At 35.0% G+C, this 25,007-nt stretch overlaps 3 protein-coding genes, 1 long non-coding RNA gene and 1 pseudogene across 7 annotated transcripts; 3 read left to right on the top strand and 2 right to left on the bottom strand.

Moving 5' to 3' along the window:
- Window positions 1–1,519: 1,519 nt before the first annotated feature.
- Window positions 1,520–3,926, top strand: LOC104742119 (uncharacterized protein At1g76660-like). Of its 2 annotated transcripts, none has more exons than XM_010463089.3 (3): window positions 1,520–1,865; window positions 2,293–3,439; window positions 3,525–3,926. In XM_010463089.3, the coding sequence occupies exons 1-3, from the start codon at window positions 1,830–1,832 to the stop codon at window positions 3,689–3,691; spliced, it is 1,350 nt and encodes a 449-aa protein (XP_010461391.2). In that variant the 5' UTR covers window positions 1,520–1,829; the 3' UTR covers window positions 3,692–3,926. The 2 variants fall into 2 exon arrangements, with proteins under 2 accessions (XP_010461391.2, XP_010461390.2); XM_010463088.3 differs by having other exon boundaries at window positions 1,544–1,871.
- A 21-nt stretch (window positions 3,927–3,947) lies between these two features.
- LOC104742118 (uncharacterized) lies at window positions 3,948–7,763 on the bottom strand. The gene is made up of 10 exons (XM_010463087.3): window positions 6,328–7,763; window positions 6,194–6,230; window positions 6,030–6,089; window positions 5,680–5,907; window positions 5,338–5,591; window positions 5,146–5,245; window positions 4,998–5,051; window positions 4,817–4,903; window positions 4,467–4,595; window positions 3,948–4,381 (listed from the first exon to the last, which is right to left on the bottom strand). The coding sequence occupies exons 1-10, from the start codon at window positions 6,402–6,404 to the stop codon at window positions 4,070–4,072; spliced, it is 1,338 nt and encodes a 445-aa protein (XP_010461389.1). The 5' UTR covers window positions 6,405–7,763; the 3' UTR covers window positions 3,948–4,069.
- Window positions 7,764–9,031: 1,268 nt separating this feature from the next.
- On the top strand, window positions 9,032–9,624 carry LOC147928565 (uncharacterized). 2 transcript variants are annotated; one of them, XR_015581007.1, is made up of 2 exons: window positions 9,032–9,152; window positions 9,276–9,624. It is a non-coding gene; the product is annotated as an uncharacterized LOC147928565 (long non-coding RNA). The 2 variants fall into 2 exon arrangements; XR_015581006.1 differs by having other exon boundaries at window positions 9,052–9,181.
- Window positions 9,625–12,028: 2,404 nt separating this feature from the next.
- Window positions 12,029–13,419, bottom strand: LOC104742117 (protein RGF1 INDUCIBLE TRANSCRIPTION FACTOR 1-like; annotated as a pseudogene). Its single transcript, XR_015580493.1, has 4 exons — window positions 13,245–13,419; window positions 12,912–13,115; window positions 12,604–12,809; window positions 12,029–12,479 (listed from the first exon to the last, which is right to left on the bottom strand). The product of XR_015580493.1 is annotated as a protein RGF1 INDUCIBLE TRANSCRIPTION FACTOR 1-like (transcript).
- Window positions 13,420–19,464: 6,045 nt separating this feature from the next.
- LOC104743840 (zinc finger BED domain-containing protein RICESLEEPER 2-like) lies at window positions 19,465–24,033 on the top strand. Its single transcript, XM_087486199.1, has 4 exons — window positions 19,465–19,698; window positions 19,770–20,080; window positions 22,978–23,506; window positions 23,632–24,033. The coding sequence occupies exons 1-4, from the start codon at window positions 19,465–19,467 to the stop codon at window positions 24,031–24,033; spliced, it is 1,476 nt and encodes a 491-aa protein (XP_087342325.1).
- The last annotated feature ends 974 nt before the right edge of the window (window positions 24,034–25,007 follow it).

Here is a 25,007-nt window from a genome sequence, read left to right as displayed (position 1 = left end):
GGGCCCAACTCATGTGATATCGATAGCTCGATGGACTTTGTGGCCAGAGAGTGGGAGTGGTATGTTGCTTCGGATGATGATTCGAGAGCGCGTTTTAGGATGATGACCCAAGAGCGGGATTTTGAGACTCCATGGATACCGTAGCTGTGGACCGCGGCTCGGCAGTGAGCAGGTATATCTCGAGGATTTTGAACCGAGAGCAGGGGGAGTGGGTGTGAGTGACTTCCTGGATGTCGTAGCTTAAGGCGGTTAGCCTGATAACGAGCCGGCATGATTCGTTGGTTGCGACCGCGGACGGAGGAAGCACTGAGTTGTGAGCTAATAACGTCTGGGATGTGAGTATATTGGCTAGAGGGAGACCTCGGGGGTTCAGTCGGAGGTGTGCGGGCTTTTGCGACAGTTGCACAGGAAACTTTGGCAGACGGTGTTCAGTCCGGTCGAAGGACTTGCGGGCCGTGTTGACGGTGGCACGGAGGTCCTTGGTGGATGGACGGTATTGCGGGATTCGAGGACGAATCCTTCTTGTTGGTGGGGGAGAATTGTAACATCCGCGAACAAAATAGGGAGATTTGGGGATGGGTGTCAATCGACATACTCCTGGTGTCGATCAACACCAGCTTTTCTGGCTCGGCCAGATTGATTTGAATTGTCGATTTCGCGGTTGGTTTGGTTCAATCGAATCCCGAACCGACATATTTAAAGGGGAGGTCGACTCAGGGTTTCGGGAATAAGCTTTTTGTCTCCGTTTACAGAAGAAAAAGAGAGAAAAGTGAGAGTTTGTGAGTTGAGAAGTTTTTGGCTTGTTCTTGGTAGTTTTTGGTGAGATCTGTTGCTGTGAAAGTGAGTGTTGTTGTTGGGAACAAAGGAGAAGCTTCTTAAAGTGTTGATTCCATTATTTTTGAACCAAATCTTTCTACAAAAGAGGTGAGTGGTTGACTTTGGATGATCTAAGCCTAAGATCTCTTTTGTTCTTCTGGTTCTATGTTGTTTGTAGTATTTTTCTTGTTTGAGTTGGTTGTGTTATGGTTTCTGTAGGTTCCTGAAGATTTTGGGAAAGTTTGGGACGGATTGAAGACAATTAGAATTGGAGATTCGATGATCGGCTGCGAACAGAACGTGTTTGGGTAATCGGTGTCGATCAACTTGTTAGTTTATACATTCATGACTACAAAACATAATATAATAATATAATCAAATTATCTACTAAACTATATCACACGAAATTTCAAAATGACATAAATTTTAAAATATTTTGGTAATCAAATCTTCAACATTTCCGGTTAGCTATTCTCGTTTCATAATTGGGATAATTCGTGGTGATATAGGTTATTACGTTTCATAGTTTCAGATTTGTGGTCTGTTTATACATTAAAAAACAATTATAGTATTTCATTACATTTTCTTATATTTTATGCAATTATTATTCACTTTATTTTAGTTTTGTAATATTTATGCTGTTAAAAGAAATAATTATCTTTTTAAAATAAATAAATAAACTGTAAATGAGTTTATTTTAAAATAGTACTTACAATTTAGTAACAATGGCTTTTGCTTTACAAAAATGTTGCTTTTGTCTTGCCTCACAGCAGCAAAATCTACATGGTGTCAGCCTCTGCTTCTTCTTCGTCTTCTTCTAGATGCATCTGCTCAGAGAGAGAGAGATAAACAAACCCTAAATTGCGGCTGAATCTATTCATCCCCCACTCTCTCACCGCTCCTGAACCCTAAATTCTCACTTAAAATGTGTCTCAACTAAATGAACTAAGCAAAAGAGAGATTAGTGAAGAATCTGGATCTGTTCGAAGAAGAAACAGAGATCGAGAGGTTCGATGGTAATGGCGAATAGGCTTCCTCTTCGAGAACGGGTACGGGTCTGTTATGCCCTCTTCCTTTAAAAGCTTCAAACTGTAATTTTAGATCATGAAGCTATCGCTTTCATCGGTTAGTTCAGTTTAGTTGGTAGCTAAAAATGGATACTTTTGATTTAGGGTTTTTAGTTTCAGGATCTATTTAGCTTAATCATTCTTACTCGTAGTTGGTGTGTGGACCGATCTTTGATGTAGACCTATTATTATTTTTTGGACCCTTTCTTGACAAAGTCAAGTCTTTTTATAGTCTTGTAATGGAAACTAGTACCAACCCATTGCTTCAGAGTCTTGGTTTTTGATATACGTATTTGGTAAAACAAAGAAAACAAGGAAAAGGTTTGACATAAATATTGTTTAAATGCTTCTGTTCTTAAGCTTGTTGTGTGTGTGTAATGAGTTATGTTTTTTTAACTGTAATTGACAGAGAAAGCGGTGGGTTGGGTGTTTTAAAGTGTTGTCTTGTTTTGGTACGAAAAAAGGAGAGAGGCGTATTGTGCCAGCTTCTCGAATACCTGAAGGGAATGTTGCAACTGGTCGTCATCATCAATCAAATCAACCTCAGGCAACGGGATTGAGTAACCAAGCTACATCAATGCTTGCTCCACCTTCCTCTCCAGCTTCTTTCTCACATTCTGCTGCTCCTTCGACAATGCAGTCGCCAAATTGCCAGCTTTCGTTATCTGCTAACTCTCCTGGTGGTCCTTCATCCGCAATGTTTGCAACAGGGCCTTATGCTCATGAGACCCAATTGGTTTCACCACCGGTTTTCTCAACCTATACCACGGAGCCATCTACTGCTCCTCTGACTCCTCCTCCTGAGTTAGCACATCTCACCACTCCTTCTTCACCTGAAGTACCTTATGCTCGGTTCTTGACTTCTACTGCTGATCTCAAGAAGACAGAGAAAGGTGATTACGTTTCTGCAAACGATCTTCATGCAACGTACGCGCTGTATCCTGGCATTCCTGCAAGCGGTCTTAGGTCACCAATCTCAAGGACCTTGGGCGATGGTCGATGCTCATCTTTTCCCGAGCGTGAGTTCTTACCGCAATGGGATCCTTTGGCTTCTCCAAGAACAGACAAATGTTCAAGGAGTGACTCTAGTTATGCACAGACACCTGAGACTAACAATACTCCAAAGGCATCTGAAGGTTTTAATTTCTTCTGTCCTGACACATTTGCTCGGTACTATCTTGACCACGATGCTCCCTTTTCTCAAACTGGTGGAAGACTAAGTGTTTCCAAGGACTCGGATGTTTATCCAACTAGTGGAAATGGCCAACGCATTTCCAAGCAAGATATGGAAGAACTGGAAGCATACAGAGCTTCCTTTGGTTTCAGTGCAGATGAAGTCATCACGACAAGCCAATATGTGGAGATCACACATCTGAACGATGACTCTTTCACCATGAGACCACGTAGTACCTTGGATGCAACTTCACCAAACTGTAATATAAAGGCTGCATCAGAAGGTGAAGGGATTAATTTGTATGGCTCAGAGGCTAACTTGGACCTGCAAAAAAGTGAAGATAATAGAAGCAGCTTACAAGAGCCGCTCGAGTTTTACAATGGTAATATGTCACATGATCTGAGTTTTACAATTTACCTCAAATGAGAAGTATGTGTATTGAGATCTTCTTTGTTATATGAAAGCAGATCATATGCAGCGGCAACTTGGGCACATATCGGTATCAAGCACGCCGGGAAATGGAGGTCAAGCAAAGACAAGCAAAAAGTACAAGATGGGTCTGTGCAGTTCGGATGCAGAAATCGATTATAGAAGAAGTGGACGAAGCAAAGGAGATTTTGCATGGCATGACTAGAAGAAACCCTTTTTACTCTTCCTTCGTTTATTTAACTAATCTGTAGAGTTTGGTTTTTGCTTTCCTCTTGCCAGAACAAATTAAGCTTGGTTCTGTCTGTGTGGTGTTTAGTTGATATGCTCTATATTATAAATATATATACACATAAAGTATACGTATAATGCCTAACAAATGACTATTTGTACGACTTCTTCTCTTTGCTTTTGGGTATGTTTAATTGATGTCTTGTTTCGGATTGGAGACTGCAACTTAAATCTTTTAGGCAAGACCACACATTGTATTTGATACACAATACATACAATTTCAAGCTCTGTCATTTAGCAAAATCTTGGCACCAAACGGAATACTAGATACATACAAACCATATCGTTGTCAAATTCAAAGACTCCCTCTGACGAGTTCCGAATGGATGATATAACGGAAGTTGGAGTCATGGCTAATCCAACGAATACTTCTATCTTGCTTTTTCTTCACAATTCGTCTCATCATTGTTCTTTGTTTCTCTGTTAGGCACTCTGATATTGTATTGTAGAGTTCCGCCATGTCGAGAGAAGTATCCTTTGCGTAGTTGTATACGATCTTTGGCAATAGAATCCTTGCCTCTTTCTCAAAACCAATACTTGTTTGGATGAATTCGTCTCTTGCTTGCCTAAGTTCTTGAAAGATTCCTTCTGCTATATAAACTCGGACCTAATAAACAAATACATTGTTTAGAAATGGTTAACTCGTTTTGTGAGGAGACCTAAAGGGGACAGGAGTTGAGTCGGTTTAGTACCATTGGATCGGTTGACTCTCCGGAAGAGAGGGCAAAATGAAGAAGTGGTTCGGCATAGTCTAACGCGTAAGTGTGTTCACCGTTACTTGTCTTCGAACTCTTAGACGGTGAAAACAGCGTCCATAAACGCTAACAAGGCAAAACAAAAAAACATATTTTATGCATTGACAATTTAAAAAAGTACAAGATTTTAGAAGATATGGATTCTTTCTCAAATTTTCTTTCATGTTGGGCCATTTGACAAAATTTTCTTTTACTTTTCCAAATGAGAATTACTAATCACTATGGTTTTATTTGAGAAAAACTAACATAAATGTATACAACACAACTAAAGTCATAAATTAACTTACTGATGGTGGATGGCATGGACGAATGCCCATTATCGAACTCTGGATATCATATACATTTACCCACTCCCCACCTATGTTAAATGCTGCCTGTGGACAGGTTAAACACATAGTTGTTTGATTTCTCATATGATCAACGATCTAACAAGACCAGTTGACTGAAGAAATGATCAATATCTCAAACCTTCAAGACCATTGTGATTGTAGCATCTTCACCAAGTCCATATACTATATATGCCTGTAAGATGATTACACAACTTTAAAGATCATATATGATAGCAAAAATACGTTTAAATATATGTCTGGAAACTCGAGTTTGCTAATTTTCTTACTTGCATCACCAAAGCATTATGAATGTTGATCCAAAAAGCAAGCTTCTCTTCCCTATCCATCCTTGCCAGATCAACTTTCTCAAGCTTTTGCACCAACGATCTGCATTTTGTCAGTTTTAAAAAGAGTAAGTCACTTTAAAATTTATGTAATTCAAGAATATTTACACTTTTTGTTTTACCATGCGATCTCACCTGAAATTCTGAAGCATGCTCTCTATAGACTTTAAATTGTCATTGTCTACGTAAAGCTTATGGACAACAACTCCAAGTTCCTGTCCACACTTTGAGTTCTTGTCAAATCTGTTATGTCCATTGTCTGATAGTTTGAAGTATATCACACTAATAATCCTTATAATCTCTTCAGAGAGTTTATTGGGACTAAGAGTGCTTAGACCAAGAAGATCAGCCAAACTCGGGTTACCAGAGTCGGATCTTTTTATCTTGTCCTGAAAATGTTTCACAGTCACAAACTAATGTTAAAGAAATTGTAGTTGCATCAATATAATTAAGCATCAGCAAAGCAAGATCACTCACTGTTCCGGTCAAGCGTTTGAAGCTGGATGAGACAGACTTATCAGAGACAGAACAGGCACGGTCATTGTGAAGTTTGGTCTTTAATGGAGGGAGTGAAAAATTATCTGGTGACGATAATGCAGGCAAATAATCTCCGAAAGATGATCTGTAGAGCGAGAGAAGATACCGCTCTAACTTTAAGATCTCTGTCTCGAGCTCCTCGATCTCCCCCTTCAGTTCTTTGTCAGACTGGAAAGTCCATAAACCATAAATAGGTAAGGTCACATGTATATTTCCAACCAAAAAAAATAGTATGCAATAAGCCAATAAGTAGTTTTTTTTTGCATGAAAGCATGAAATGTGAAATTGACCTTAGGCATTGAGGAACCAAGGCTGCACTTCACCTTCTCAACATCCCAGAGAGGAGATTTCTGTAAATAGAACCCAAAAATTGCAAAAAAAAAAAAAAAAAAAAAAAACTAACTTATTCATCAAGAAATCAATAGTAGATGAATATTAGTGAATAAGAATTTACAGAAATGGCTTGAGACGGTCCATTTTGAAATAATGCTCTACAAGATGAATAAAAGAAAATTAAACCCATAGTTAATTAGACAAGATTAAATCTCAAAAACAATCGACTTGGTTAACCTCGGGAAAGGAAAGTACCTTGGAGTACTTTGCTGAGAAGAAGATGAAGAAGAAGAAAAAGAAGAAGATGAATAATGATAATTCTTGGACGGCATGATGAATTGTAATCTTCTTGAATATGAGATGATAATAACAATGAAGATGGTGACTGGTAATAAAAGGATGAACTAAGAAAGATGGGAAGATGAAAAGGACAGTGATTGGGTTTGGTATCCGAACGAAGCCACCACAAGGTGAAAAAGAATCTAACAGAACCACATATATACCAAATCTAGCAAAAACTATTTAGTTTCTTAATTCTTTTAAAATTATATTAGAATCAAATGATTAGACAAGAATATGATAACAACATGTCTCATACCTAATCAAACCCAATCCTACAAATCTTATAAAAGTAAACTAGTTTCTTCTTGTCTACAAGGATAAAAGAGGATGATCCACTCCGCTTATTTATAATATAGCTAGTAGTCCAGAACCAATTCTACGTTTGATGATAATTAAAAATTAGTGTATACAGGAAACGAAAAAAAAAATATCTATTATATATGTGCATTTTTGGCAAATTTATTATATATGTAATTATGTTATATGTATATATACTATCTATATAATTAAAGCAGTAGTATTCATGGACCTAACTTTTGGACAATGACTTTGTTTTGTTAGTTTTTTAATAAAATGATTAGTAATGAGTAATTAAGGGGTGTATATTGAACCTGATGTTTTAGGAGATTTGATGGGATTTTAATATTTTAAAATTTTGAGAGATTTGAGTAAAATTTTAGGAGATTTGGTTATTTGTTAGAGATTTTAAATGATTTGATTATAAAATGACTTGGAATTTGGGGAGATTTAGTTATTAAATTTTAAGTAATTTTAGGATAGCAACTTGGATTTCAATGTGTTTAGTTCTCGAAGTTTCCAGATGAAAGACCATGTGAAGAAAATTGATCTATACGACTTGCATAGTTTTTTTTTTTTTTTTTTTTTTTCCTGGTGTTCTTCTGCAACACCGACTTCGATTGGTGTCATTCAAAGGGTCTTTTTTTTTTTTCTTTTCTTCACGTCTGGACTTCCCCTCTTTGCAATGTGACAAGTGTTATTTTGTTCCAGTCATGATAGGTGATTGCAAATGGATCTATCATTCATGGTTTTTGGTTGACTTGTTTTCTTTTGTTTTTTCTGGCGCCTTTGTGCCTTTCCCAAGGGATGAAAGGTTAATTACTTCTCTCTGTTTCTGGATGTTGTTGCTTCTGAATCATTGCCTTATGGATGGAGAAGATACGTAAGAATTCGGCTAACTATAGTTAGACAGATTTCGGAAGAACACTCATTTTATTAACAAATACACACCTTTTGTTCTGAAGTATGTATTTGATGAGAGTTAAGAGAGAAAGAGAGAGAGAGAATAGGAGAAGACAGTTGCTGAGAAGGTTTTTTTTTTCGTTGTCGTCAATGGATGGAGGACCGGAGGTTCTTTTAAGGGGGTGTATTTTTAATTGGTTTGGATTGAAGCTTTTTATTAAAAATCCTTCAAAATTTCACCTTTAAAACTGTGATTTTGTAAGTCATATTTTTTAACTAAAAATATTAGAAAAGTCTCTTAGAATCACAATAGATTTGTGATAATTTGAATAATAATATATTTGAAGTGAGATTTATAAATTATTAACTGAATAACAAGAGATTGTGAATGATTTTAAATGATTTATATAAATTTCAAATTCAATAACACAAGATTTCATGATTTTTAAAAATCACCATTGATTCAATAACATATAATTTTAAGAATACTCCAAAATCTTCTAAAATGTCAAATTCAATACATCCCCCTTATAGATACATCAGTAAAAATCACCATTGATTCAATAACATATAATTTTAAGAATACTCCAAAATCTTCTAAAATGTCAAATTCAATACATCCCCCTTATATCAGTATATAATTCTCTAACCTTTCAAATTAAGTCAGATACCCGCGGGTTATTTAATACCCAGTTAATGAACCGATTTTCTCTAACAATATATTTATTATGTGTTAAATCAACAATAATCTTGCCTAAATCTTAATCGGTTAGAATATTTAATTAAGGAAAACATATACATCATAATTAAATAAGGAAAACATTTAAATACATAATAAATCAAATCAAAATTTTTGATACTTTATAAATATTTTAGGGAAAAAAATAAAAAAAATTACAGTTAATATTTGTGCATACTTTTTCTCACAGTTTTAGGAACAAATAAATAAATACAGTTTAATTTTAAAAAACAATTTAAAATAAAAATTAAATTACTTTACTTTAAAAAGGTATTTTAAAATAGTAAAGTATTCATTATAGCCTTAATACTATAAAGTTAATTAATATATAAGATATGTGAAATTAATAAAAATCAATTCATATTTATTTTAATAGAGATTTATAAAATATATCTAAAATCAACTTATTTGTAAATACTCTTTAAAACACAAGATATGCAAGAAATATCTTTAAAAAGATCTTATGTAACTAATATATTTTGTAATAATAAATAAAATAATATATATTTATGAAAATAAACTATTTCATGGATTACATTTGTTGTTTAAGATAAATTATAAAAAATCATTTTTAAAATACAAAAAAAAAGCAATGAAATTTCAATTTATATTTGTATTTCTAAATAGTAATTACCCTAAAATAAGTATTTAAAACTCTAAAATTCAATAATTACAATTGGTTTACTATATTGTATTACTATATATTTATGCAAAATTAAATATTAATAAGTAGTTTTTTAATTTATTTACTATGAACAAATCTTCTATTGCAAAAGAAAACAAATTATATGGAAAAAATGTGAGAAAAGCACAAATTCACAAATTTCAGTTATGTTCTTACCCAAAAATTGTGGACGATAAAAATTTTCTAATTGTTAATTATTTAAAAGATAACAGTTATGGGACATAAAAAAATTTACAGGTAGGGACGAGATGAAACAGGACGGGACGAAACGGGACAGGACGGGATGGGACGAGATGTCTTTGTCATTTTAAAATAGTTATGCGTAGGTTATATACGTGCAATCGTCTAAACTAAACTAAATTAAAATATGATATTTGGATTTAATACCTTTAAGCATACCGCTATCGTTTAAAAACTTCAAAATGATCATTTTATATATGTTACCGTGTAAAGGATTAACGATGTCTAAACAACATATTTATCTAAATATGTTTTAACATTTATCATGTAAGTAAACCAAATATACTACTCAACACTATTTAAAATTTATTATAAAAAACACATAAATCAAAATATTTTCTGTGTAGTGAACACCTCAAATGATTCCATAACATCGAAGCAAAAAGTGCAAGATGGGGGGTCCTCTAGCTACATCAAATACTACCGGGTGCTTTATAATAAATATAACCAAGCTAACACTTAGCCCCAAGGCGATCAAACCTTTCTGTTAACATCTTTAAATACATAATATTCCTCTTCTCACGAATCGACTTAATCAATTCTTCAACCATTGGATGCCTTACTCCAGTCCCCATTTATAATCTCACTTCAATATCCATCATCCTTCACCTTTCCTTCTTGGGTCCATTTGTTTGTTCATTTAAATAATGCATCTACCATGATTATGCAGTTAGATGTTCGTTTTTATTTTAGCTATCGATCATCTGGAAGCAGCTTCGTCTTTTATTTTGTTTCAATTTTTGCATTTGCATCTAGATGCATAAAGTATCCAATGGCACTTTTTCAGAGTGCTATGTTTTATATCTATAAATTTTATTTTTAAAAATTTAATTAATAATCACAATCCTCCGATTTTACGGTTTTGACAGAACAACACAATACCTCGATTTTACGGTTTTGACAGAAACCCAATACCTCGATTTAATAGTTTTGGTTGGAAATCCAATCTTCCGATTTCACAATTTTAGTGGCAAAATAACTTTCCAAGTTTTCGGTTGTGGCGAAAAAATGTAATTTTCTGCCAAAATTGTGCATCATACTTTTAGCATGGAAAAAACAATTTTGCGATTTTTGGATAAAAAAAAATAATTCTGCATTTTTCAGTTTGACAAGAAAATGAAATTCCGTGATTTTTCTATTTTGGACAAGAACCATTATTCTATGATTTTCCCGCCAAAATTACAGTTTAAGGTTTTGAATATAAAACCTTTTTCTATGATTTTATAATTATGATGGGAAAATGCAATTATGCGTTTTTTGGCTTGGGCGAAAAAATGGTATACTGCATTTTTTGTCAAAATATTGAATTCAAAACTTAGTTGAAACTTGAAATTAAACGTAATTCTTGGTTAAGGTTGCAAAACGGTATTGTACAATTTTTTTTGCAAAAAAACTTGATTTTACGGTTTGGCGAAGAAACACAGTTTGGCAAATTTTTTATTTTAATGGGAGCATTTTTTCTGCGATTTTGGCGAAGAACAAAATTCCGTGATATTTTTTGGCGATTTTGAAGGGAACATGATAATATAGAAATCTAGAGAAAACTAGAGAAAATGATATTTACAATATTTTTATTTTTTTTTTTAAATATAGAAAACTATATATAGAGAAAACTAACATTGTTTTAGCTGTGATTGTAAATGATGGTATGTTAGACTTAAACATTTGCAATGTTTGGAAGAGTTCACTGTTGAAAATTAAAATTATTTGAGAGAATTTTTTGTTCTTGTTTTTGTTCTTTTTATGAGTTTCACAAATTCACCTAGATAGATGGTATGCTTAAAACCAAAAACCATTTCTTAGGTGCATCTGGATGGACAAACAGACAGCACTTTAATGTATGTGCAAAAAACTTATCTATCTTTGAACAATTTGCTAGATTAAATTTATTTTGCATTCATTCATTCATTAAATTATAAATTTTGGTGATTATATATTTGCTATAAATGATTTTCTCAACTTTTCAGTTCTATAATTTATAATTTAAAAATTACAAAGCTTTTTCAACACTTGCCATAAAATTACTTAAAAAGAAGGTAAAGAAGTTCCAAAATGACATATGGAATGATGAATAATTTCTCTGATTCTAAATTGTCATAAAATGACACATGTAATGTCTCTAACCGTTCTAAATGGAAAACCAAGCCAAGAACAACAATTAAAGAGCAAAGAAAAAAAAATAGACTTCAGTAATTATAATGCCAGTAAAAAGTAACACTGGAAAATACGAAATCAAGTAACTAATTACAAAATCACATATGCAAACAAAAGTGTGAGAGAGATTTTAGAACCAAATCATAGACGAAGTAGAAAACTATAGAGTGATAAAATGGTTTTTTTTTTTTTTAAAAAAAAAGGAGAAATACAAGCAAAACAGGATTTACTCTTCTCCAAATGTAATTTGAAGCCGAAAAGGAAATATCTCTTTGGCCCAAAAATCTTAAGATACTCTCACTCACCAAACCCCAAAAAGGCAAAACCATGTTGATGGCAAACTGGCAAAGTATAACAAATCCACACCACGACACTTTCTCCATTCTTTTATTAAACACATAAATGCCAACTCACTCTCTCACTTTCAAAGCTAAAAGGAACATTCAAAAGAACATGAAGGAATCTCCTATAAATATACACATACGTATTGTTACATCTCCTCTATGTTTTGAAATGTGATGTAACATTTAGACCTTCCCAAATTCATTTTTCCAAATCATAGAGTATCATAAGGAAGGATAAAATGCTGTAAAATATTAGTAATAAAGGCTGCTTTAATCATATATTTATATCCCAACTTCTATGAAACATCACATTTTTGTTATTTGCTGTTCTTAAAATAAGGTTGCTACTATTTATAATAGGGAAGATTCCCTTTACCAACAAATTTTTCTTTTTCTTTTTCTCAGGGGTTTTACCATATTCCCATATTATACCTCAACTCTTTAATAAAGCCTTTTAGAAAGGTGCTCGGTGAGGTATGCCCTTTCTTCTTTTCTTTTTTGGGTACATTCGGTTGCTCTCAATCGAAGGTGTTCCTGGAGATACCACAGCCGCGGTTTCGCTGCGTTGGTTGTCGACTCCCACTGAGATTCCATTGATCAAACCGCTACAAACTCCGGTATTGCGGATCTTCGAAGAGTCACCGAGCGTTCCTCTCAAAGAGAAGGTCAGGTATGGGTCACCTCCATTCTTGACACCATCAAGCTGAACACAAAAAAATGATTCACCAAACGAAACCTTAAAAACCATTTGCTAATGTAATTGAACAATTTCAACATTTAACAAGAAGGAACCTTTAAGACCATAACATTTTCACTTTCACATTTACCTTGCAAGCCAAAGAACAGAAGCCGCACAAATCGATGAGAATACGAAAACAGATCTGACATATTTTGTCCAAGCTTGTACCAACTCGAGACTGAGGTCTCTCATTTAAGAAGAGGATCTTAGCACCGTTGATAACATAATTCTGAATACAAGAGACATCAATATGTCTCTCAATCTCACCACATTATGATACGACGATCGTCGAATCTGCAACCACAACAAAACATATCATAACATTGGGTTAGAATCAAACAAAGGTGTTCGACGAAATTCCTCAGAGAGATGATGATGATGATGGTGAAACAGAACCTGGACAACACGATGGTCCCTGTGATGAACCAAACAGTAAGAGCAAAAGGCATTGCCTGAACAGTCCAAGCAAAAGAAATTACATTCGCTCTTATTCCATCTTGCGTGAACCGAACAATTCACAAAGTAGTCAGCTCGAAGCATTGGTGTTAGCCATGGCGGAGTCATCACGTCATCGTTCTCCGTTTTTACTATCGAACTCACCTGAAATCAAAACGATCCATGAGATCAATTTCTCCGAAAAAAAAAAAAAAAAAAAAAAAAAGAAAACCTCTAAAATCGAATTAGAAAATTATGGGGGAAAAAACACGGGTTAAGAAGCAGAGGAACAACCATTGTTGATTCCTGATTTGTACGAGACGAGAAAGTGAATCTGAGAAAGAGATGAAACAGATTAAAACACAGGGGGGGTGGAGAATATAGCCGCCACAATTTTGGTGTGGGGTTTAGAGAGAGAGAAACATAGAGGAGGAGGAGGAGGAGGAGGAGGAAGAAGAAGACGATGAAAGAAATTTATAAGGAAGAAGAAGACACTGAAACGAAAAGGTGGGTTATTTTTTTACTAAGGCGGTTGGTCTTTATACACATTTTTATTTACATATTAGTCAAGATTACATTACCATACTTATACATTTGAATCCATATGTTTTTTGTTTAGCTCAAAACCCCCTAGTTTTGTTGAAAAATATTATTTCTTGTACATATCATCATTTATTTGGTTTTTAATATAAAATACATGTATATTATCAATTTTATGTAGATCTATTTTGTAGATAATTAAATGCTTGATAAAATTAGTCAGATCAATACATGTGACATTATTTTTCGCGTCCACTGTTCAAAAAAAGGAAAAAATTACATTTGTGTAAGATAATGTATCATTATTGTATTGATGAATGATACTTACTATTTTTTTTATTTTTTTTATGGTTCTGTTTATATTATTTATTTTTTATATATCTTTCTATGTTATTAAATAATTTTTACATTTAGGTCCTCTGTTTTGTTTTTTTTTAAGTAAAACCACTTATACATACTGACAAAAATACATTATATCAATTTTGGTAAGTAATCTAAAATTGGTCAAACTAATTACAATGTAATTTATTGGTTTTGGCGCGTGTCAAAAAGTGATATTTTTTTGTCGATAGCTTTAATTGATTAGCCTAAAACAGTCAATACAAAAGTACATCGTTTACAAATAAAGTCATAAAGTAATATTATGCCAAAAATACTATGCTCTCATAAATAACAAGTGGAATTTGCGGATAAAACGAATCATTACCATATGTCCAAAAATGTCATTTATAGATTTTGATACTTAAAACACTTAATACAGGTTTGGTTTACTAAGAATGTTCCTCTTTGTACTATTTATTCATATTTACATATTCTTCCATATAATTATACTACTTTTATATTTGGGTTCTTTGTTTTTACGCTTAACTCTGAATTCCTAAATATATCGAAAAAATAGTTTTATATCAGACTGCTATATATCATGAATCTTCTTTTGTTTTAGTTGGTTATTTATCTAGTGTCGATGAAAATTGTCATTTTGACACTTTTCATACAAATTAAGAAACTATTAAATATATATATATGTCTTTATTTAATAAATGACTAATGAGTTAGTTTAGTTATAGATTAAGGATAGAATTAGAAAATCTAATGTAAAAGATGTATTAGAAATATAAAATGATACATTGAAACTATAAAATGACATTTTTTGTGAAACAAAAATAAAACTCTATAATGATACTCTTTGTGAAACAGAAGAAGTATTTTATTTTGTTGGAAATCAAATGCACGTTAAAATTAGTAAAATAAATAATAGTTATTTTTCACAAAGCATGTAAAATGAAAATAAAGTTTACATAAATAATATGCGATTTTTTATCATTATGGACAAATGAGATTTACTAATAAATATTGCTTAAGTAGGTCCTTCTTTTCACTACTGATGTTATTTTCTTTATCTTTTTTGTTTTTATGTTATTACAATACTTTTACATTTAGGTCCTCTAGTTTTTTATTTAACTAAAAGCTCCTAATTTGACCAAGATATATATATATATTTATATAAATAATAGGTATACATCATCAATTTTGTTTAGTTATTTAGAAACTAAACTTGGTTAATTTTTTTATAGAAACTTTTGCTCTTTCCATGTATTAGAAAGTGATATTATGTCAAATAATGCATCATCGAATGAAATACAGTATTTTAAAAAGACACGTGAAAACAATACTAATTTAAAAAATTTGGCCGAGAAATAATCCACCATATGTACAAAAATGTTATATCTTTCTTTAAATAATAAAAACCTCAAAGTATGATTAATTAATGTAATTACTTTTTTTGTTGAATGCAATATTCTAAAATTTGATATTTTTTTGTTGTCTATATTTCTTTAAAGAAACAGATATCACGAAACAACAACAACCTTAAATTACAATCCAACGAACTAAAACTTTCAAATAAAAAGGCCAAACAAACCCAAATCTAAACCACAAAATAAAAAAATTAATTTTCTTAGTCTAAACCGAAACGACTTAGTTGTTTTTAAATAATAAATAAATAATAAATAACAAATAAATAATAAAAAAGTATAAGAAATAATAAATAATAAAAATTAAAAATAAATATTAAATAAATAAATAAATAATAAATAAATAGAGAAAAATAAATAATAAATAAATAATAAATAAATAATAAATAATAAAGAAATAAATAAATAATAAATAATTTGGAGGCGTTTGGAGTCGGAGATCTAGGCCGGAGTTCGCAAGAAAACGATGCTCGACATCTATGGCGATCGACACAACGAGTGTGTCGGTTGACACAAATGCAAAGACGATGCGAGAAACCTAACGAGGATCGATCGACGCATGTGGACTGTCGGTCGATGCAAATTAGGGTTTTCGAGAAATATCGACCATGCGTCGATCAACAGAAGGTGTGTGTCGGTCGACACTATCCCTTTCAGTGTCGACGACACAAGGAGTGTGTCGGTCGACACCAACCTCTCAACAGGCGGCTGTTACTTGCTTTCCTGGTTTGTTTATGTTGTTTGTTCTGTGTTGGTTATTGAATTCTCAATTGCTTGTGTGTATAGCTCAGTAGATGAGAGGATTACTTCACTGAGTATTTGTGATAATACTCATGTGTCTCAACTGTTGTTTGTGATGCAAGTAAAGGAAAAGTGTGATCGTGTAACCAAAGCAATGAAGAGGAGGATGTTCTAGTGGTTTGATTGGATGTTGTCTAGCTTCTGTAAGGTTGCTAGAGTAGAGTCGTTAAAATATTGTTAGGTTGCTGGTATGTTGTTTAATGACTTGCTGGATGATTTATGGTTTATGTTGGAATAATATTGGTTATCGAGTTATTGGATTGTGGTTGGTTAATTGATGGTTTATTGTTGGTTATTTCTGCTGTTTGATTTGGTTGGTATTAGGATATTAGTGAGTATGAGATCACTTGTCATTTATTATATTAAAAACAAAAAAAAATAGGTCGGTCGTTTTAGTTTAGTATCATAGCCTTTACAGTTCTAGGTACGGGTTCACTGTGTTTCTGTTGTTGATGTTTGGATTTGCATGCCTTGTTGATTATGTGCGTTAGATTATGATATGTGGCATGGGTCCTAGAACATCCTCTTTGAGCCTTCAATGTGATTCCACGGTATGTTGTGTTCTTTGTGGTATTTGTTAATAATTGCTTGCTTAGCCTTCTATTCATAGTAGTGCAGATGGTTAGAGGTGGAACTGTTGTAGGTCGTGGACGCATATGTGGTCGTGGACGTGGATGTGGTGGTGGTAGGGGCAGAGGCCCAGTTGCTAGTGACATTGTGGACCAGAGTGTGACGGTGAAGGGCGTCGGCGATTCACAGGCATTCCAAGAGGGATCAGTGAGTGTGGCAGGTGGTGGTGCCGATGGCGCCGTAGGCGCCAGTGGAGCCGGTGTGGACGGTATTGGTGTCGGGTTGGCCGGTGGTGCTGGACTTTCGGGTGCAGGGGTCGCAGTAGGTCGATTCCCTGGTGGAGATGTTAACCTAGCGGGCTTGTTGGAGCGGTTGCCGGGAGTTGTACCGGCACAGGCTTCAGTGTTGCCGCCTGTGGTGTCAGACGTGCAGTAGACAATGGCTGCAGGTGCGGGAGCTCATTTTCAGTATGTCAGTATGCTGAGCGAAATATGTATGATCAGTACGACGCATTTCTTGGGTGGTTTCGACCCTATTATGGCTAACGCGTGGAGGACGAGGCTGGAACGTAACTACTAGTCCCTCAGATGTTCTCAGGAGTATTGAGTGGACATAGGGGTTCACCACCTGGTAGAAGATGCCCAATTATGGTGGAGGTCTGTGGCCGCCAGGAGGGCGCATATTGAGATGACTTGGGTTGATTTCGTGGAGGAGTTTAACCGCAAGTATTTCCCTCATGAGGCGCTACACTGTATGGAGGAATAGTTCCAGCAGTTGTCTTAGAGGACTCGGTCTGTTCGTGACCTGAAAGTGGAGTTTAGTCGTCTGCTAATTTATGGAGGTCAAGCGTTGGAGTCTTAGGAGGCGCAAGTCAGGAGGTTCATGAGGGCGCTTTGTGATGACTTGAGGGTCCATTGCAGAGGGTGGAGCTATGCTACGAGGGCGTCGTTGGTTGAGACCACAGCTGAGATTGAGGAGGATATCCGAGCACAGGTTGTGACGGTTAGTCCAGCGGTCCAACCGAGGAAGGCTCAGCATCATGGAGGTTATGGCAATGGCGACAAGCTTGTGCAGGAACACAAGAGGACATGGAAGGCTACGCAGTGGCCGAGTGGTGCGGGATGCTACGAATGCAGTAGCATGGATTACAAGGTGGCTAGCTGTCTTCGGAGAAGTACTTCGATGGCAGCTCAGACGGTCTTTCGTATGTGCTATCATTGCAGGGAGCCTGGGCACATCAAGCCCAAGTGTCCAAAGTTGCAGCAGATGGCGGTGGCAGTGGTGTAGCATGGAGTGCAGCCGGGAGTACAACCGATTGAACGGATCGAGCATGCGCCACGAGTGTACACGACCGTGAAGATTGGAGGAACCTGTGTCGGGGAGATCACATGTATAATTTCTGAGACTAAGACTTAGTGATTTTTAATAGTTCAGATACAGTGTTAGGGTTCTTAGTACATGTGGTTTATCTAGGGACCTTATTGGTTGGCAGGTTTAGGTCCTACGTCATGTTTGATTCTGGATCAACCCATTGCTTCATTACTCTGGTGTGCGCCGAAAGCGCCAATATCAGAGGAGATCCCGGAGAGTGAGGGGGAGTTGTTAGATTCGTCGGAGGTGAGTTTCTGAGAGTCTTTGGATGGGCGAGGGGTGTTGATATTCTGATTGCAGGAGGGTTGAGGCTGGTGGATTTGATTATCAGCCCTGTGGAGTTGTATGATGTTATCCTGGGGATGAATTGGTTGCATCGTCACAGGGTACATCTGGATTGTCATCGGGGTAGAGTGGAGTTTGAGCGTCCATAAGGGAAGTTGGTTTTTGAGGGAGTACGACCGACTTCAGGGAGTCTCGTAATCTCAACCATGCACGTAGGGAAGATGATCGAGAAGTGGCCTGAGGCTTATTTGGTTACAATCTCGATGTTGGAGTCAGTAGGGCAGTCTACAGTTGGCGGTACTTGAGTTGTTGAGAAGTTTGAGGATGTGTTCCAGTTGTTGCATGGGTTACCACCATCTTGGTCTGATCCCTTTACGATTGAACTAGAACCAGGGACGACGTCGTTATCCAAGGTACCTTATAGGTTGACTCCAGCAGAGATGGCAGAGCTGAAGAAGCAACTAGAGGATCTTTTGAACAAGGGATTCATCCGTCCTAGCGTTTCACCATGGAGAACGCCATTGTTGTTCGTTAATAAGAAGGACTAGATTTTTCGCTTGTGTATCAATTACCGGAGTCTGAATCGGGTTACTGTGAAGAATAAGTACCCTCTTCCTAGGATCGATGAGTTGTTAGATCAGCTGAATGGTGCTACGTTGGTCTCCATGATCGATATAGCATCGGGGTATCATCAATCCCGATGGATGAGGCAATTGTGAGGAAGACTGCTTTTAGGACGAGGCAATTGTGAGGAAGACTGCTTTTAGGACGAGGCATGGGCATTATGAGATCGTGGTGATCTCGTTTGGTTTGACTAACGCGCCAACAACATTTATGAGATTGATGAACAACGTGTTCCAGGAGTTTCTAGAAGTGTCTATCATCATTCTCATCAACGACATCCTGGTATATTTTAAGAGTCCTAAGGAGCATCAGTGCATCTGAGAGCAATTATAGAGAAGCTGCAAGAGCAGAAGCTGTATGCTAAGTTGAGCAAGTGTAGTTTTTGGAAGAAGGAAATAGGATTTCTGGATCATATTGTCTCGGTGGAGGGAGTCTCTATGGATCCAGAGAAGGTTCAGGCCATCAGGGATTGGCCTAGACCGCAAAATGCTACGGAGATCAGGAGTTTTTTTGGTTTGGCGGGTTATTACAGGAGGTTTGTGAGGGGGTTTGCAAGTAAGGCATGCCCGATGGCTAAGTTGATAGGGAAGGATTTTCCGTTTGTTTGGTCACGGGAGTGTGAGGAGGGTTTTGCAAGCCTGAAGGAGATGTTGACTATTGCGCCAGTGTTTGCATTGCCAGAGCAAAGTGAGCCTTATTTGGTTTATACAGATGCAACATGTAATGTTATTGCCTACGCTTTGCGGAAGTTGCAGAAGCATGAGAACAACTATCCTACTCATGACTTGGAGATGACTACTGTGGTTTTTGTCCTGAAGATTTGGAGATCATATTTTTATGGCACGATCAGAGCCTGAAATAAATACTCACTCAGCGAAAGCTGAATTTGAGACTGAGGCGGTGGATGGAGCTGGTGGCAGACTATGATATAGAGATAGCTTATCACCCTGGTAAAGCTAATTTGGTTGCAGACACTTTGAGTTGGAAGCGGGCGATTTCGGCTCAGGAGCAGGATATGGAGACTCTGGTTGGAGAGATTAGTGCATTGAGATTGTGTGTTGTTTCTCAAGAGTTGTTGGGTTTGGAGGAGGTTGATCGAGCATACCTTCTGAGTAGAATGCGGTTGGCTCAAGAGAATGATGTGGGGCTGGTGAATGCCTCTGAAGATGTTGATTGGAGTACCAGGTCTCTACCAATGGTTTCATTCTTGTGCATGGTCAAATCTGTGTGCCCAAGGATGAGGAGTTGAGGCAGGAGATTCTAAGGGAGGCTCATGCGAGCATGTTATCCATTCATCCAAGAGCGATTAAGATGTATCGTGACCTAAAACGATAATATCACTGGGTCGGGATGAAAAAGGATGTAGCTAGATGGGTCGCGAAGTGTGACATTTGCCCATTTTCTCCCAAACTATAACGATTCTTCTTTGTTTGCTTTATACATCAAAACCAAGTTTACTCTCCATCTCACAAGTGAATGAGCGCTCATTCTCTTCTGTTTCCTTTATCAGTTCACGACAACAAGAGCAAGGAGGTATCCACTTAATAACAAATAGAGTTTTTGGTTTAATTTGATTAAAAAAGGATTTAATTAAACCGAAATTAATTAATACCCACTCTTTTAATTTATTCAACACATTCCAGATTTTAATCACGGAACACGGATAATACATATACTTTACATAAGTTTAGTTTGTGAGAAAAGATAACAACTCCTACTCTTTTAAAATATCAAAAGGGAAAATATATTATTGAGGGTGGAGAAAATTGAAGATTCCTTCGGTTTAAATCTTAAAATTGTGTAATTTTATGTTCATGCATGGTGAATTTATGTTGGGATTCTTTACAATCCAATTTGCTCACTTGTCAGCAAGATAATTTAACTCTTTTACAAATTTATTTATTCACGATCGACACTCATCTGAAATTGAATAAAAAAGAAAACAGAGAATGTAAAGTATATTGACAACAAAATAAACAATTTCAGTTAAAAATATTATAGTTTTATTTCAATGGAACAATGATTACAAGAATTTACTGCATCTTGTATGCTGCAAAACAATATCTCTAAATTTGTTTTTCAATTATCTTGTTGTTTCTCTTTAATAAAAATGATTATGCTCTAATGATATGGTTTAATTGAGATACTGAATATATATATATATATATATATATATATATACTTATTAATGTGTGCTGAGTGTTCACTAAATAAATCAGGTAGATGAAAGTCTTAAATTTTATATGCATGCAAGTGCACAAGTACTATATGTTGTGGTACTTAAATAATCGATAAAAATAAAAACTCAAAAAAAAAAATCTTTAAGAATTGATTAAATTTTAGAAAAAAATTTTGTTAAATTTTGTTAAATATTTTCAAAGTTAGTCATTAACAAGGTCATGAGACGTGTCAAATATATTGATGAGATGTTGATATGTGTTAAGAAAATTATTATTTTCAAAACAGCTAATTAAGATAATAACATTAAAAATTATTATTTTTCAGAACAACTAACTAAGATAATAACATTAAATCTACATAAAATTTACACATTATATCTAAAAAAAATTTCCTAAATCAAAAAGAAAAATTGAGAAAACTAATATATTTTCTATTGTATTCTAATTATATTATATGTCTTCTCTCAATTAGATTTTGACATGTATAAACAAAAAAATAATTCATTAAGCATGTATATTATTATTAATCAAGAAATAGTGAATAACAAAATTAAAAAGAATAACATTAGTTATGTCAAAAGAATTATTAGTTTTGAAACATAATAGGAACAAATAATTAATAAAATAACATTATCTACATTAAATTTACATGTTTATATCAAAAGCTTTAATATTTGATTTGTTTTTTCCTGATATAATTTTACCAGATCTATTGTGTTTTTTTTTATTTGTGCAGGTTCTTCAATGGAATCTATCAGATGCAATGAAATGGAATCAAAGTATATAAAGCCTGCTAAATGGAGGTTCCAAAAGTGATTCTACAGTTAGTAGCGTTATAAGTTTCGAAGATTAGTCGGTGATTGATGTATTTGGTCAAAATCTAGAATTTTTTCTTATGGATAATGTCAATGGTTTCGGTACTGAAACAAGAGCTATTTGATCGAGTAATTGAGAAGCGATTCTGAAATTTGGGAAATTGGAACGGTAAACCATTTTAATTTTGGTTTTAAACCTGAATTATGTGATTTACTATCGAATTTGGTTCGTAAACCATTTAAATCCAGGTATATAAAAAAATATATGAGAACTTTTGATTCAGGTAGAAATAAGTTAAGAATTTACGATTTCAGAATATATGAGATAAGGTCATAATTATTAGTTTTGGTCATGGAAATCAATCGGGTGGTGGAGGAACTGCTTCTGAGCAAAATAAGAGCCGAAGGATACTTCCGCCAAGATCCGGTGTATGGTGCCACTTCACAAGAGTACCTGGAAGCTGTGACAGATGTACCTGCAACTATTGTGGAAAGGGGTTAGGATGTGCTACAAAGTCAAGGACAAAAAACTTGTGGAATCATAAAGATATATGTAAGGCATTCAAGGCGTGGAAAGAAGGTCAAGATGCTACACAAGGACAACAAGTTATTAATCAAGAAGGAAACCTACAGAGTGCAAAAGTGCCTGAGCATGTTTTCTGAGAAGCACTTAATCAAGTGGTGGTGATAGGAGAGCTACCATTGTCGTTTGTAGAATCCATGGCATTAAGATTCTTTTGCAACAAGGTTAGTCTTCTCTTAACATGGTTAGCATTCTCTTAGCAACTTCTATATTAGATATGTTTTTACTAATCAAAATTTATCTTGTATAATATGTTTAGATAAACTTGTATAAGCCTCACTGAAGAAGGACATCAACAAAAGACATAGTGAAAATGTATCATAAGAGGAAGGCCACACTTAGACAATGGTTTATTGAGAGTAAGCAAAGAGTGTCACTCACCAATGATATTTGGGTATCCTCGGTAACAAGTATGTTTTTTCCCATTATATTCTGATCATTCTTATTCTCGATCAGGTTCTCTTCTCTAATATGAGCTCCTTCTTTTTCTTTTCTATCAATAAGTTCAAGTTATATGGTTATAACAGCACGCTACATTGATAAACATTGGCTATTGAAGAAGTTAATCATCGGATTCAAGTATGTGTTGGATCACAAAGGTAAGACAATTGCCAATACTCTTCTACAATGTCTTGCTGACTGGGGGATAGAGAAGGTGTTTACTGTGACTGTGGATAATGCAACTGCTAATAGCAATGCTCTTAGTGAGTTTCAGTCTACCTTCTCTCTAATTAGGACAGATTCTCTAGTGTTGAATGGAGATTACATGCATATGAGATGTGTTGGGCATATTATAAACTTGATAGTTAAGGATGGAATGGCTGAAATGGATACTAGTGTTACTTCAGTCCGCACTGCCATATCTTATGTCAGATCAGGACCAAATAGGAGAAAGGCATTTGAGCTGCGAGTGGAAACTGGTAGATTCACGAAGGGTAGTTTGCCTCTAAATGTGACCACTAGATGGAATTCGACATATTTGATGTTGACAAAAGCAATTAAGTTCAAAGGAGCTTTTGATAGGATGGAGTTCGTAGATAAGCTTTACAGTGATTATTTCTTAGAGTATGAGAATGGAGAAAAAGGATAGGACCTCCTTTGATGAATGATTAGCGTAAAATAGAAAGGTTTGTGAAGTTTCTTAATGTTTTCTGTCAGGCTACATTGGTAGTTATTGCCTCCAATACTTTGAATGCACATAAGTGCTATAGTGAGATAATAAACATTGCAGTGAAGCTTCAGTTACTTTGTCTTAATAACGATGATGATGTGAAGGTTAATGCCGAGAAGATGTATAAGAAATTTGAAAAATATTGGGATGGCATTAAGAACATTAACATTATGTTGGTAATTGCTAGTGTTTTTGATCCGAGAAAGAAGATGGAGTTTGCAAATTTGTGTTTTGCGGAGCTGTATGGAGAATATAGTACAACTGCTAAGGGGTTAAATGAAGCAGTTTTGATTGTCATGCGTGCGATGTATAAGGAGTATAGTGAAAGATATGCTGAATCAACATCTCAGGCATCTGGTCAGTCTCAATCATCATCTCAGGCTACTTAAGTGAGGCAAACAGATGGGTTATTAGACTCAATGGAAGATGAATTTGATGGTCATAACCCAATGGAGCATAAGTATGATACATTGCTTAGAAAGATTGAAGTTAGAGATACTAATGAATTGGAAACTTATTTGAGAGAAGAAGTTGAGAATCCTGAATTGATTGTGGGCATTGAGTACAATATTCTCTCTTGGTAGAAAATCAACAGTGCAAGATATCCCATTTTATCTATGATGGCTAGAGATTTATTTGCTATGTAGGTGTCTTCTGTTGCTTGTGAAAGTGCTTTTAGCACTAGTGGAAGGATAATAGAACCATATAGAAGCTGTCTTACACACTACATGGTGGAGGTTTTGATGTGTACTGAACAATGGATAAAACAAGATATTCATTTTGAAGAAAAGGTGCTTACAAATGCACAGATTCTTGCAGAAGTTGAGTTTGAATATGAGCTTCAAAGAGATCTTGTTTTTTTTTTGTCTATCTGTTTGATGTTGATTATTAAGATACAATCTCTAAGACTTTTTTTGTTTGCCATTTTCAGTGAATATCGGGTGTTTTTATCAATTTCAGTGAATATCGGGTGTTTTTATCAATTTCGGATAAAAATACCCAAAACAAATCAGATATCCGACGACAAGTTCGGATTTCAGATAAATCCGAAAACACCCGAATCCGAAAACATCCGACCCGAATCCGAAAACATCCGACCCGAATCCGACCTGATTCTATAAAATATCCGATCGGGTTTTATATGTGTACATTCGAACATCCGAAAATCCGAACCCGAACCCAATCGGATACCCAAATGCCCAGGCGTAGGAGTAAATAAGGCATCGATCCTTAACGTGATTATAACACATGTCATGTTTGGATTGTTTATAAAGTTTCTATTTTGTATATCTGAATTATCTAAGGCCTTATATACCATCATGATTATAATATTCAAATTTTTATTTTTATTATTTTATATTAA

Source organism: Camelina sativa, chromosome 14, assembly GCF_030686135.1.
Source record: "Camelina sativa cultivar CO46 ecotype springtype chromosome 14, ASM3068613v1".
NCBI lineage: Eukaryota > Viridiplantae > Streptophyta > Magnoliopsida > Brassicales > Brassicaceae > Camelina > Camelina sativa.
The sequence above is the reverse complement of the archived record's forward strand: the minus strand, read 5'-3'. Positions and strand labels throughout refer to the sequence as shown.

Excerpts from the sequence above, each read along its gene's own strand:
- LOC104742119 (XM_010463088.3), top strand. The coding sequence starts at position 1,830 with ATGGTAATGGCGAATAGGCTTCCTCTTCGAGAACGGGTACGG. Across the intron at positions 1,872-2,292 it reads CTCTTCGAGAACGGGTACGG|AGAAAGCGGTGGGTTGGGTG; the intron begins GTCTGTTATGCC and ends TGTAATTGACAG. Across the intron at positions 3,440-3,524 it reads GCCGCTCGAGTTTTACAATG|ATCATATGCAGCGGCAACTT; the intron begins GTAATATGTCAC and ends ATATGAAAGCAG.
- LOC104742118 (XM_010463087.3), bottom strand. The coding sequence starts at position 6,404 with ATGCCGTCCAAGAATTATCATTATTCATCTTCTTCTTTTTCTTCTTCT. Across the intron at positions 5,908-6,029 it reads TTGGTTCCTCAATGCCTAAG|TCTGACAAAGAACTGAAGGG; the intron begins GTCAATTTCACA and ends TGGACTTTCCAG. Across the intron at positions 5,246-5,337 it reads AGCATGCTTCAGAATTTCAG|ATCGTTGGTGCAAAAGCTTG; the intron begins GTGAGATCGCAT and ends GACAAAATGCAG.
- LOC104743840 (XM_087486199.1), top strand. The coding sequence starts at position 19,465 with ATGGCTAAGTTGATAGGGAAGGATTTTCCGTTTGTTTGGTCACGGGAG. Across the intron at positions 20,081-22,977 it reads GATGTTGATTGGAGTACCAG|TTCAAGTTATATGGTTATAA; the intron begins GTCTCTACCAAT and ends TCTATCAATAAG. Across the intron at positions 23,507-23,631 it reads CTTTTGATAGGATGGAGTTC|GCTACATTGGTAGTTATTGC; the intron begins GTAGATAAGCTT and ends GTTTTCTGTCAG.